Genomic DNA, 15,521 nt, shown 5'->3' on the forward strand with positions numbered 1-15,521 from the left:
CTTTCAAAGTCTTGAGTGAAAGACCAATCGGAAAACGACCATTAGGAAGACCTAGGCGCAGATGGGAGGACAATATTAAGATGGATCTCGCAGAGATTGGAATACAAAGTAGAAACTGGATGCAGTTAGCTAAGAATAGAAGTCAGTGGAGAGCTTTTGTGAACGTGGCATTGAACCTCCGGGTTCCATAGGCCATAGAGTTAGTTAGTTTTTTTAAAGTGTTATAAAAACTTCATGTCTAGAATTCGGTCCAGATACGTCGAACAGTATGGCGTCTATTTGAATACGTGAAAAAGCGTGACGAACCGACAGACGAACAGATGGACAGACATCAGAATTACTTTTTCGATATGTGGGGGCGTGAAACTTGAATTCACTGAAATCTCGAATTCGATTTTTATCACTATTACTACAATTTCTTCTTTCGTCGCTCGAACGTGAAAACGAATAGGAATACAACGACACGTAAGGTGATAATTTGTAATTCCCAAAATTTAATGAGTTAAGTTTAATGTGTTGCCGTGCTGGAAAAAAAAAGCTTACCTGTTTGTTATATCATTTTAACATCAGTTTTTCACGCTACTATATAATGTAGAAATATGGTATGATTATCGTTCATATTCATGCTATATTTTGGAAATATTCGTGTTCCGCATACATAGATCTGTATAATTTAGCTTCGTTCAACGAAAACATTCCTTACACAGACTTATGATTGCATTTTGAAATCGTGTTTTTGTCGTCGTTAGAATTTAGTAAATATAAGCATTTACTAAATTAGTTTTTGACTTTTACAGAAAACCAAATTTCTGTAAAAAAAAAAAGCCCAAAAGAAAACAACTGCGGCTGACTTAATCCCACCCTCCTTGTGCAGTGCATAATAAAACGCAAGTGTTATATAAATTATCCCCTACTCTCATTCGTTGCCGCTAGCGCAAATTATAAATAATTTTTTTAAAAAAATCATTCCTATAAATCAAAAAGGCCATCTAATCAAAGTAAATAATTTAAAAAAAATAAAAATTAAAAATGAAGTAATTGTTTTTAAGCACTCAGGTTGTTAAATATATAATTTGCTTGTAGTTTACTTATTGTATATTATTTGTTTAATCATAATACATAATACTCGTAATTTTAATCTCACGTTAAATTCTTAGCCGTAATCGCTCGTAACTTTACAGTGTATTATAAAGATTTATAAATTATTTGTTTTAATTTGTTTTTTTTATTCATTATCTTTACGGCAAGCACTTTTCTCTTCCCCAATATCTTTTCAGCGGCCGGTGAAAACGGGAACTGCTTATATAGTTTATAATGACCTTTCGTGGGTGCTAAGAGCCACAAAGCCAAAGTTTAAAGCAAATGGTTTAAAAAAAATGTCGTCTGTTAGCAATCCAAAATAAATCGTCCTATTCCCAATAAACCCACAAAGGTCGGTCATAATTTCTTGCAATTGTGGATATGAAAAAAAGAGAGAGGGGGAGAAAGTCAATACTCTAAAAAGAAAAAAAACACAAGCACACACACACACACACACAAACGATAATTTGACATCAGCTTTTTCCTTTCTTCCTTTTTTTTCACGACAAGCATCATTCGATGTAACGTCATGTCGATATAACAAGGGGTAAACTTGGGAAGACTGTCAAGATCGCGTATGTTATTTTTCCTGTTCTTGACACAGAAATCCGAAGTGAGTTGTCTGCTGTTCAAGAACGGGCAGGTAACATACAAGACCATAAACTGAAAACAATAACTGTTTCCAATAGTACACGCATTCTAATACTGAATAAATACGTCGATTAAAGGATAATATCAATAAGTTATTTCCTTATTATACTGTTTCGGTTCTATTAACATCAAAGTTATACACTTCCAATAATGTTTTGTTTAAAAAAAATGGGATCCGATAGGATGGGATTCGATGTGGTGTCAAAATAATAAAATATCTACGAGTCCGCCACTCTATCCACCTAACCACAGAGGCTACGTTGTGTTTGTTCTTTTTTCTTAAGAAATAATCTTCATAACCATGGTGCGTATCGTTTCGAACCTTAACATAAGAGTTTTTCTGTTTAATTCTATATTTTCGTACGACATCTTAGTTACAGAAGCTAATTTATATTTGGCAGGCAATCTACACACTAGGTTTTAACCAATAAATGTAACATTTTAGTCCACTATCCAGTTCCTTGATCCACCTCCTCGACTCCCCTACTGAATTCCCTCCGCAATCGTGCTGTGCTACTGAAAAAAATCCCTAGAAATCATCGTTGCCAGTATACACAAAACCGAGCATAATTTTGTTTTTTGTTTATATTTTTATTATTTTATTATATTTTTTGGAAATATCTCCTTAGATGGATTGCTCTCTATTATCTCCACACACTAATAACTCACTTTTACCCATAAACGTAAGGAAAAAGGAATAAATGCGGAAAATCGTGAGTTACAGTATACGCGCAATTTTTTTTGCGCATGGGAGTACGTGTTTTAATTATGTAGCCAAGAGGGAACTATTTACGTTTGGAGGAAACACACAAGAAAAGAATTTGTGGGAACGTCACGTAATAATTGGAGAGGGCCTTTCTGCTACTTTCAGTGTCAAACTAACAAGTATATCTCATTGTAATTCTATTTACATTTGTTTTAGGATCTTAATTTCCAAACGTTAGAAAGTTTCTTTCTCTGTTGTTAACGTTTCCTGTGATTATTCATAGTTATGACGAAGCACTTTTTAAAAACTTTTTTTAATGTGTTACGTAACAGCGATCTTTTTTTCTTTTTTCAAATACACCTATCGTTTGTGATTTGAGCAGAAATCCTGTGGTGATGCAGATTAACGTCATCAGGTGGGAAGTTACTTCGCTGTAGTGTAAACATACAAAATGGATCGTTGGAACGGACGTGTAGCGCTTGTGACTGGAGCAAGTTCAGGAATAGGGGCTGCAATAGCCACAGAACTTGTCAAGCAAGGCCTCAAAGTTGTTGGATGTGCTAGAAGATTCGAAAAAATTGAGGTATTCTACAGGCTTTTTTATTTTCTAAATTTGTTTATTTAACTGCAGTTTATAGCATATTAGCCTTGAGAGTAATCGAGCATAGGGTTGCCAACTTTGCAAAAGTAAAAAATCATGGGCCTCATTCTGTGACGTTCTCATAAAATTTGCAGATCCCAACACAATGCAAATTAAGCAACAAATAATTTTATGTCGATTATTATTATTATTATTATTATTATTATTATTATTATTATTATTATTATTATTATTATTATTATTATTAAGTGTTCTGCTTTTGGCAGGTCCTGGGACTAATGAATTTTTTTCTAATAAGGTTTGGGCCTGGAAATGCTTCTTCTACGTTTCTCGATCTTCTTCTTCCTCTTTTAACTCCCTATAATTTCTTCTGTTTCTCAAATCATCGATCAGTTGTGTTTTTCTTCCTATTCCTCGCTTTCCTTCCATCTTTCTTTGTATGGCGGTATGGAGAAGACAATTTCTTTCCAAGATGTGTCCAATCCAATTGTCGTTACTACGAAGGATGCTTGCTAAAAGCGTCCTCTTCTCTCATATCCGTTTTAAAACATCTTCGTTTGTTGCTCTCTGGGTCCATTTTATCTTCTTCATCTTCCTGCAGCAGCACATTTCAAAGCTCTTTAAATATTTCTTCTCTAACTTCCGTAATGTCCAAGTCGCAGAACCATACAGTCCAATGCTTCATATAAAGCACTTGATCAACTTCTTCTTAAGTCCAATATTGAGCCTGCTAGTTAAGAGTGATCTTTTCCTTTTGAATGCTTCTATAGCTATGGCAATTCTTGACCAGATCTCTTTGGTGCAGTAGTTGTCTCTCGTCAAAATACTTACCTGATGTTTGAAATTAATGTCAATTATAGCAAACTAAAACGCAAATTTTGAGTTTTGTTGTCGGAAACCGCTAGGGAATGAGAGCTAGGAATAAGTAGTGAGAAAGAAATAAATTGAAATCTAGAATTCACATACTTTATAATGCATACATTAGAAATGTATATACTTATTGTACTCGTTTAATTTTATCCTTGTTTCCGTTATATAGAACCTAGCACCTACCCGATAACACACTTGCTAGACCTTGTGCAGGCTAGTTGTTGGCATGGTTAGGAATTAGTTGAAAAGAAGTAGAAAAATGTGTTGGTCCAAAGTAGTTAAATGTGTATGTTGGTTAACTAACAATTTACCGTCGTTTATCCAACAATTTTGACCTCTAGTTCCCAATTGCAATTTTACTTCTTTCGTAGCGACTGGCGCTAACAATTCAGTTGGTTAACAAATACTCTGGAAGGTGGGCAATCATAATACAGAAACAACGTTTCCAATTGGTCAGGCCACCATTGCCCACTGTTGGGCCTACTGCATGGATTGCTAAGGCATTTATTGTCTGCATCAAATTCCTTTTGGTCTCGCACAAATCTTAAAACACTGTGCGTAAGTCCTCTGAAAGCTTGTTGTTACAATTAATATATCTTCACTGGAGTCATACCAACGGGCACATTACGTAACGGTTAATACTACGCGAAATTTGTAATAATAGGCCAATTAGCTCTAATGAATTTTTACATTTTTTCCATTGCGTTGCTGTACGCAGAATTTTGCGAAGACTAGTACGGAAACACCCTAAGTCTGTGACGCTAGTTGGTTCACGAATTTTTCAAGATCGAAAAATTGAGTTCAACTACAACGATGTTCACTAGAACCTTCAGTACAAATTCCATAATTGTGTAAGTGCATTTAGTGATCCACAAAATTAAGCTTACGGAAGGGCATTGCGTGGTGGTTCAGTGTTAGAGCTGTCACCTCTGGTGTGAAGGGTACCTGGTTCGAACCCCGGCCATTCGAGCTTGTGGTGGACAGCAGCGTGTCCGTGGGTTTTCTTGTTTCCCCCATATTGTCGTTCCAGCAATTCTTCCATAATCATCCGCTTTCGTTACTTTATCAGTCTTCTTTACCCTACAGGAAACAATTGTGAGACGTAAAAATAGAAATTTCACTTCATTTAAGATTAAGCTAATTAGATTGTCTTCATTCTGAGGAACATTTTCAGCTCCCCCTCGTGCCTATACAGGACAACTCAAAATGATGAACCCGATTTCAGAAATTTATTCTGCGAAATCTAATGAACATATGTTATTGTGAGGCAAGTGCTGAGAAACGTAAACTGTCAAATTTTTCTTCAGACATATCATATGTGTTCTATGTGAGCACCTCGCGTAACACAGCACACATTAAATCGACAGTTTTTCTTCTTTCAAACCTTTTGTTGCATGTTGCGGTCAGTATCAGAAATTTACTTCATGCTTACTGCTTACTCTTAGCGGTAGAAAGTGGAAACACTGCATGAAAACTAAATTTTGGAAACTAACCTTTCGAAGCACATGTCTCACAACAACATATCTTTATTATTTCATTTCACAGAATACATTTCTGAAATCGGGTCCATCATTTTGAATTGTCTCCTGTAATCTTATAGTATGCGTCTTCCGTTTGGAAGGTGGAGTTTCGATTCTCACTGGAAAATCATGTGATTCGAATCTCAGGTACACGTCTCATGTTCATAACACCTCAATGCTGAAAACAAAGTAAAAGTACTATTAGAGTTTCTTCCAAAAAATGTTGTCCAGCAGGGGAAGTTCAATGAAAAGGTTGCACTGGTACTCCTCACTAAAGGACATACTCTGTACGAGAGATATATGTAATGGCAATTTAATTTATCTTACTGGGGTACGGTGGCTCAGTGATAGAGTGTTCATCTCTGGTGCGTGGGGATCGTGGTTTGATACCATCTCGCGCCAATTGGGATTTGTGGTGGACACTAAATTCTGATCCTTGCGTGTTCATCCACGTTGTTACGGAGTGTTTCGCCTCCTCGTCTGAAGCAAAACGACGCCCCCATGTGTTCCTTCTAGTGCGTGAATAGGTGAAAGTTGCTTGGAGGGAGGTTTGGGCTGTAAGGAGAGTGATTGACGATGTCCTAGCTGTATTCAAATCTGTTGATGCCGTGCTGGATCGGGCACTATACTTCTCGTCGATGACGTTTTCTCTACCAGCCTCAAACTTTCGACAACATTCTGCGACATGCTGACGAGACATTACAGTCTCTCCGTAAAGTTCTACCAGCTGCTGGCGAATTTCAGCCGCGGTTACGTGTTTCGCCCACAGAAATCGAATAACTGAGCGGAGTTCTTCGCGAGACCAGTTTTCGAAACTAGTCGCCATTTGTGTTTACCTACAACTAGCGCCATATGAGGCGGGTGGCTGAAACTCTGCACAGTTGCCAACTTCATGTATTACCACACACTTCTCATTCCTGTGTAACAGACGAAACTTCAGAAATATAGACATTATAACCTTAGTTTCTGATCCTCCCTTGTATCAGGTCAAAAACGAACTCAACTCGTAACTTTTGACCTACATTATGACCAAGTTCATTGGTCAAGTAGTTCTTGAGAATGTTTTAGTCTCCCAAACTGGCGGACGTACAAAGTATATCTCGTTCTAATGGAGTTTTGGCAAACCAGACTCCGTACAAAAGTTATTTATCCTATACATTATATAAGTCGGTAGCTGGTTGTGAATGCGTCCATATCGATTTTTCTATTAATTGCTAAATCCTTAACACAGTCATGAAAAGACATAATTACCTGACTAATATTGAGTTGAGTTGACTTGAGTTTAACGTCCCGTTCAGCAGTAAGGCTATATGAGACGTGGAGTTACTTATTAAAGTGGAATCAGAACCACATGAGCTCCCGCCGGGAATCGAACCCGGATCTCTCACACGAAATGCCCATACACTAACCGCTTAGCCATGAAGGAGCTCTGACTAATATTGTAGCCAAACGCAACTCGGATCCCAATCCCTTTCCCATTTTGTAAAAGCTCAAGAACAAACACTAACTTTTCCTTCTCCATTTTCAATGGAGAGGAAGAATGTTTAGGAAAATTAATATTTCTGGGCCGATGTTATGTAACAACTAGATGCATCATTTATGAACTCTTTACCCGAGCTTGAAGAAACTTTGAAAAAGTAGGACAGAGAACGGGGTGCTGCTAAAGTCTCGTGTTTTTGTTAGTGATCTTATATTCGAAACGTAAGATGGGTGACTTGCATCTCAAAATGTAAAGATATCTATATCATCAATTTTAGGACTTTGAGCAGTCTCCAGTAATATGATGTGTTCTTTTCTCGATTTTACTGCGAGATTAGCGGGGGGTCAAAATTTATTGTAGTTTCGGATTGTTTCTAAGAACTCCTAACATGTATGCAAACAACATTATGCATTTGTTATATGTTCTTACATAACATAAGGAAGGAACACGTACAGGTATATTATTTTCGGAACAGCTGCGGGCGTTTGTACGTGCGTCTCTGAATTGAGTCGCACAGCATGACGTTTCTACAACAGCGCGAAAACAAGTATCTAACAGCTCACACATAATGACCATAGCGCTTTCACTGTGCGCAACTAATCACGTGACAGAATTTCCCCTTCCATATTCTGGCTCTCTGACTACCATCGCGCCAGAAGTCATAGCTGGGTAATTCCACGGGAATGTACACCAAAAGTGTATTTTCTAAACTTATGTGTTTCGCTTGTTTTTGTCACCCATATCTTCGATTGAAGTCTAAAATTATGAATGCTATATAATTTGCTGCAGTTTGTAAAGTGCTGAACTGACAGCAGTGCTGATCCAATATGGCCGCTCTGTGAGACAAGCTGAAAGGCATATCGACTGACATTTAATTGTCGATTATTAATTTTATTGAGAAGAGAAGAAAAAGGTGTTTACAATTTTGAGTGTAGAGTACCGTATTGTGTATCACTACATATGCGAATGTTGTCTATTTTCAGCTGTTTAAGTGATATTTCATATTAGAAAACTGGTCTTGTGCTGTAGTGTGCGTCACGAAAAAACCACATTTTTTCCTGCTAAAAGTTAGTTATTGCATGTAACGGTTTAATACTTTCAATTTTCCTTCTTGATAGATAGAGCAACTATTTGCCGTGATATTGATTTGGAAACTCAAATAAACACAGACTTACAATTACTGAAGTGTATGTAGTGTGCGTCACGGGTAGTGTGTGTCACGTTCAAGCATGGCGAAAACAACGTAAAGCAGAGCACGGAAAGGCTCCGTACGTCCGGAAATAATGCCGAATTTCGAAGAAAAGAGACTCAAAAATAGAGAATTAGACGTGAAAGGAAAAAGAAGAATATTACAATTGAAGAGAAGGAGCATATGCGAAAGAAGAAGATGGAAGAAATGAGACGATATCATCAGAAGAAGAAATTAAGCACAGCTATTGATGCTATGTTAAATAAACAAGTACCAGTGCATCTTCACCTAACAGTGTTTTCATCTCGGTGTTCATATGGGAAAGCTATGGCTAAAGTTAAAAGAAGCGTACCTCATAGTTCCAATAAGTGTAAGGTTGTTGTTAAACAATTGTTTGAACAGTTTGCACCCGACAATAAAAAGCCAGCCAAGACACTAGATCAAAGTTCATCAAAAACGACAACTGAAGAAGCAGTTATTCAGTATTATTTAAGCGATGGAATATCTTACCAGGCACTAGGACTTACAGATTGTTTAATCTCGGCAAACAAAAATTTCAAAAACTTTACTCGTCCCTAACACTCGGTGAAACAGTTCAAGAAACAGAATCCTGATATAGAGATTGGAAGATGTAAATTCTGTGAACTTCGGCCGAAACACGTACTGCTGAACGCGAACACCACCAAATCTTTCTGTGCATCAATCACGAGAATGTTAGATGACTGTTAAATTCATGTTCATTTCTGTCAAACAGCACAAATAATCTGATTTCGTCTCGTAGTGTGCGACGATGAATCTGAGACCTGTATGTTTCATACTTGACAAGAATGTGGTGAATTACCAAAGTTCGTTTCGCTTCTCAACTCTACTCAACCAATAGACACGAATATGGAAATACCTATCAACAATAGACTACTGATGAGACTGGCAAAGTGCCGAAGGAGAGAATGTCAGGAACATTAAAGGAAGTGATGAAAAAACTAGAATAAACTACCCGTTTTTAGAGCATGCATTTATACTGCGTCACCAGGCAAATTATTTTAAAATCCTGAAAAAAATTGGGTTGATTTAGTTTGTCCCACGGTTATGCCTGCTAGGCTAAAGACGACGTGCACCTACTGATTATAGTGGAATTCTAACCACTTTGGTCCTTCAACTGTACCCTCACCGGGAATCGAACCCGGGACCACGCTATCCGAAATCAAGCGTGCTAGCCACTAAGCCAAGCAGGAGTTCCCTGAAAGAAAATGTACCGGAAAACACAGTAATAATGATGCAAATAAATTTTAGTGAAAACTACACATTTCCGAAACATGCTAAATCCTTTTTTGGTTGTTCAATAAGTATATTTGAGTTTGCTCTTTCATTTCTCGAATACCTTTCGACATATATCTCAGTTTCCTATTTTTTTTAAAGTGCGTTTTGTTTTCTAACAAACATTATTGAAACGAAACTACTGCAGGTATCGATAGGCATTTGAAGAAAATAAAGGAAACAATATGCTTATTGAATCAACAAAATGCGTTTATTTATTTAACGAACAACAGATACGGCTCAGAGGCCATTTTACACTAAGGAAAGGATTTGGGAAAATGTCGGCCAGAGTGGATTTGCTAGGTACCATCCCGGCATTTGCCTGGTAGGACTGAGGGAAAAGCAGATAAACCCGTCAGAATGGTCGGCAGCGGTATCGAACCCACAACTTCCCGACTGTGAACCAACGCTGTACCAACAGAGCTACCTCAGTAGCATGTTTTGGAAATACATTCCACAGTTGTACGAGGTACGATGAATAACAAATTCAAACAATCAATAAGATTCCAAACAATAGGAAAATTTAAGTGTTGTCATTGAAGGAAGTGTAGTGTGCGTCACAAGTGAATTGTAGTGTGCGTCACAGAGAAATTCCATTGTCATTTGTTTACTGCACTGAAGTGCGAATGAAACGGTGGTTGTGAGAACACTGCATTCCTTGTGGAAAATGTTGATGTACAAAATACATTTTGTAAAGTCATACGGAGGAAGATTTCCTAAATTCAAAATATGAGTAAAATTTTACTTCCCTTCCTGTAGTGTGAGTCACGTTTTAGTGTATAAATATAACGTGGTATTTTAATAATTAAATACAAAAATACCAATATGTGGAAATTATAATATGTCCTTTCTATAATCATATTTAGTGGTTTGTATTGAAAAATCATTACATTCATTACCATAGTTAAGGTTTAAAATATACGAGCATGTTCCCTTGTAGAGTGCGTCACGCGTGGAAATAGCCAGCTGTTCCGAAAATAATCTACTAAAAGGCCAGCAATTCCTTCCTCTCTTTTTATCTAAGTACTAGGCTAGTCGACAAAGCGTTACCCCCCACAGTGAACGCGGCCTAAGTGGCTATACGGTAATTTTAGTTTCACCAAAGTTGTAAATCATACTATGAGCCAGTCAGGGTTTCCAGGTCTTTTCTTTTCATTTCCCGCGCCAGAAGTGGTAGACCTGGATTCGATTCTAGTCAGGAGGTTATGTGGTTAGGGTCCCACGTTGAGCTGTAGTTCACGTCTGATGTAGCCTCGCTGATATAGTCGAAAGAGACGAAGCAAGAGGCATTTTTTTAAAGATATCCTCTGTATCGAAAACAAATATTAGACCACAATCAATAAATTCCATTTACACTACTTTATACTTTACTAGCTATGCACGTGCCTTTGGAGAATGGGGTTCCGGATTCGAATCCTGTGGGAAATCATTGAAAAGTTTCAGCGCATAAAGGTAGTTTAGATTCCACCTTAAACTGTAGATTTACATCTTGTATAGCTTCGGTGCTGAAAGGACTGCTAAATTCCAAGCCACCAAGTATAAAATTTACATCATGATATTTTTAACCAATTCTCTGGTTTAATCTTTTAATTTTTTTTTCCTTTCATGATTTTGGCTTCTTCTGAAATTCCTACTCTCTACCAATTTTAGCACCTTATTTTCAGTTTCAGAACAAAGTTGATAAAACACGAGCAGTTACAGTTAAAATAAATAAATAAAATAAAATAAACATATCTTTCCCAGGAATATTTCTAAGCTGCATGGAAAGAAATGTCTGGAAACTGAAACATTATGTGTTTGTTTTACAAAACTAAGTTTCGAAATAATTTGGCAACGTAGTTTTTCGGTCATTTCAAAGACTGGAAAGAGAATAAGATGTATTGAATCCCAATTTAAAATTATGGTCTTTGCTGTTTAAAACATTTTCGATATACCTAAGTACCAAACTATTAGAGGTGGCATTTTCCGCCTTTCTACTGTGCACACATCTATGGCTTAGACCAGCGTTTCCCAACCTTTTTCAACTTGCGGCACACTTCAGGGTAACTTGAATTCTCGCGGCACATATATTATTATTATTATTATTATTATTATTATTATTATTATTATTATTATTATTATTATTATTATTATTATTATTATTATTATTATTATTTGTAAATATAAAATACTGTAGTATTTTTTTCTGATTACTGACATCCTTCTCACAGAGAAGAAAGCTAGACCACTGTTTTTTCCCCGTGGTAAATCATTATGCTTATTTTTCATTTTAATTTAAAAATAGAAAACAATTACAATCAGATATAGGGCTCAAGTTGTTAAAAATACACTTTTTTTTTCGAAAACTGTATCCAACCTTTCATTAAGGAGGATCACTAAATAACGAACGAACAAACGAATCTCTTTTACTTTTAAAACACAAATATAGGTAATTCGTATGCATGTATACTTTGCCGGAAGGATTGAATAATATTTTAAAATTTCAAGTTACGAAATAGTCTGCAAGAATAAAGAAGCAATAATGGTCATAACAATGATAACAAATACTTTTTTTTCAAAATTAGAAACGTACAGAAAAATGTTCTACAGAAAAGTAACACAGTATGAAACTTTAAATTTTAGATTCATAGTAGTAATTTGAAATACAAATGTACCTTTTTCTGTATGTCTTGCAACTTGATTGCTATAGAATAATAATTTTGTTTTGATTTCCTCGCGGCACACCAGCGACCCATTCGCGGCACACCGGTTGGGAAACGCTGGCTTAGACCATCTAAGGGCAATTGTTCCATCATCCACCCCATAAAATAACGCATAGGCGACCCTGGCCCTTTCGGACTGTTGCGCCTTAAGGTTTGGTATATATTAGGTATATTGGAAGTTGGCACAACTTTAACAAAGTATTTATTATTATTATTATTATTATTATTATTATTATTATTATTATTATTATTATTATTATTACTATTCATAGTGAACATCAATTTGGCTCGATGTAGCTCTACTTAACAGTATTAAATGAAATCATAAGATAAGAATATTCTTACCTTCTTCATTCTGAGAATTCCGTTCCATTCCCTCCCAGTCTGGAACAAATATCGCAGCCACTTCTCTCCACATTTTTATTTTTAAGTCACGATTCATGTAGTTCGGATCTCTTAAATCATATAGACATGGCCTATTTTGTATTTCGATTATAAACGCCTCTGTGTTAAACACACTAACCATGACTGGATATGTACACAGGACACGTTTTCAAACACAACTGAAAATTTCTCTTTGTGATTACACTTGTGGTTATCTGTTTGGGGGTGGAGTTCGAGCTTTTGAGATAGAGGCTCAAATTCAAGTTATTTCGTTGTTTCATCTTTTGCCTAAAGCCAAATATTTTGCTTATAGATTACCATGGCACCAGCAAACTGTCAATCAAGTGTATCACGAGAAATCACCCTATTGTGTTACATAGATTTTTCTGTGATTAGCTAATTTTTCGGAATTTCCTTCTATTTTTGTGAATTTTCTTTTGTTATACACACACATACATTATAATAGCAGAGTTCCAATCTCTGCACAAAGTGTCTTCCAAGTAGCTGTTTCTTGCTACAATCCCCTTGCCTGGCAACACGTCTTTCCTTTCTGTCATTCCTTTTGAAATCTTTTAAACAGCAGGCGGTCTATTGTTCCGACCCGCACCAAATACGCTGGAGCCGGCGTTTTCTCAGCAATTTTATTGCTTTCGCGTTCATGTTTAGCCGCTCAGATTTAAATACATGGTCAGCGTATTTCAAACTTACGCATGAGCAATAAATGCGCTTTGCGATCGCTACAAATAGCCGGGGTCTAAGTTCTAAAATTAAAACTCAGCAACGAAGTACTTGCAGCTAGAATACACTCCGTCGAAAAAGTGTAAAAGCTTCCTGAATGCTGTTTTCTTCGGTTTTCCTCATTCACACTAGGCAAATGCCGGGATGGTACCTAACATATGTACAGGGTGTTTCGAAACAACACCAACGTTTGGGAGGTGATTCATGACACCAAGGTAAGGCAAAAAGTATAGACCAACCTGGGTGCACATATGCTCTCTTTCGGAGTTATAGGCTGCTGAAAACATGAAAAAATGAACTTTAAAGGTTCATAGCTCCAATACTATGGGACCTACTGTAGTAGGATCGAGACTTTATTTAGGAACTAGTGTGTGCCTTACCCAAATATCCATGTTTCAGAATCCTGCGGTACCTCCGCAACAATTTTTACTGAGGTAGTTTGTGAGTACTTCAAATTATATGCCCATAGCCAAACTGTCTCTATAAAAATTATTGCGTGAGTAATTTAGGATTCTGAAATATGTGTTTTTGGATGGCGAACATATTAGTTCTTAAGTGAAGTGTTGACCCCACTACAGTAGGTCCCATAGTATTGGAGCTATGGACCTTTAAAGTTAATTTTTTCATGTTTCCGGCAGCTTATAACTCCGAAAGGAAGCACTTGTGCACCTAGGTTGGTCTATACTTTTTGTCTTGTCTTGGTATCAGGAATCACCTCCCAAACGTTGTCTGTGTTGTTTTGAAACACCCTGTATATAGATCCCAGGCCACTTCCTTCCTTTGCCAATCCTTTCTTTCTCCCTTTCCTCGGATGGTGCGATCGCCGAGGGACATCATTCCTCATACGTGACGGAGTAACATGGCCAGAGATGCCGAAAGCCCAGAAATGTAAATCCTAATCCTAAACAGTTAGAATAAAATAAAATAACGGTAAAAGTGGTTAAAGCGGTAAGAAAAATTGAGATTTTTGTTATCATTTTAGACTGATAATACCTAGCTTTAACTTCACTGCAGTAACGTTTTGCATTAAACAAGCTTTAGAAACAGATGGTTCAATGGTATAGATAAGATAAAGTTCCGCATATGTTCAAGCAATAAAACTTCGATGAGCATTTATTATCTCAAATAGCACATGTTAAATAAATAACATAGAAATGACATAATATTGTGAAGTGACAGTAAATTATAACTGGTCACCCCTGATCGAATTGGGCCGGTATATCATACCTGTAGCAAACTAAGACGCCAAAATTTATATTAGCTGTAAAAACTTAAGCGCTATGCTGAAGTAATTACTAGTGCTAGACTCTACGGTATGTGTACGGGGTGCGGTAAAAATTGCCATAAAATATATAAAATTGAAATGTTACATATGGAAATGAATATGAAATGGGACAAGAATGGACTTCTCTTTTATTTTGGATTTAACGAGTATGAAAGCAAGGAAAGTTATTATTATTATTATTATTATTATTATTATTATTATTATTATTATTATTATTATTATTATTATTATTATTAGCTACAGTTTAAAAATGACCGCGTAATTAAGCTACTGTATGTGTGCTTTTATACTAATTCTTAATTCCACAAGAGAGAATTAAGATCTTAACTCTTAATTCAACATCAGGTAACTGATTTCATGTTTTATTTTGAATTGGCAGTGTTGGCGAGATTTCCATATTTTCATTAAGGTTACTAAAAGTGTGATCAGGTAACATACTAATAAAATCATGATTTTTAAGATGTGTATTTTTAGGGTAAATTGGGTGCAAAATGATGATGTTGCACGGGGCGGCAAGTTGCGTGTAGTCCTCCCTGCCCCAGTGTACTCGCTCAAAATTGATATTCTGCTCAATGAATTGGATACAGTAGATATTAATGAGCAGTATTTGTGCGAACACTTTTATTTCTCGTCTATAACATATCGGCACTAATTTATTTCTAATTCGACCAATGCACCAGCTTTTATAACAGTTCTAGTCTAACTTAGACCTAATAAAATTCAAACTTTTACGTTGTATAGTGTCTCATAAAAGTACCCTTACAATTATGTTTGCAATGCATGCTTATATCTACAGTTTGTTCGGAAACAATACAGACAAACTTTGGGCAATGAGTCCTCACACGAAAACATGAAAAAATAAAAGGTACGGGTAACCGCACTAAACTTTCTAGCTCCAATTTCTTAAACCAAACCACGTTATGCTGCAGTTATAACCAAAATATTTATTACTGAAATACGAACAAAGTTATAGGTGTTTCTAAAGAAAACTTCAGCCGAAG

At 36.4% G+C, this 15,521-nt stretch overlaps 1 protein-coding gene across 1 annotated transcript in view; it reads left to right on the top strand.

Moving 5' to 3' along the window:
- Positions 1-2,865: 2,865 nt before the first annotated feature.
- LOC145673758 (dehydrogenase/reductase SDR family member 11-like) overlaps positions 2,866-15,521 on the top strand; it is a 71,973-nt gene continuing 59,317 nt past the window's right edge. Inside the window, exon 1 of the mRNA XM_081743507.1 lies at positions 2,866-3,020. Within this exon, the coding sequence (XP_081599633.1) occupies positions 2,889-3,020 (132 nt within the window). The 5' untranslated portion in view covers positions 2,866-2,888. The remainder of the gene's footprint in view (positions 3,021-15,521) is intronic.

This window comes from Thermobia domestica, chromosome 17 (genome assembly GCF_964235325.1).
Source record: "Thermobia domestica chromosome 17, izTheDome1.hap1.1, whole genome shotgun sequence".
In the NCBI taxonomy this organism is placed as follows: Eukaryota; Metazoa; Arthropoda; class Insecta; order Zygentoma; family Lepismatidae; genus Thermobia; species Thermobia domestica.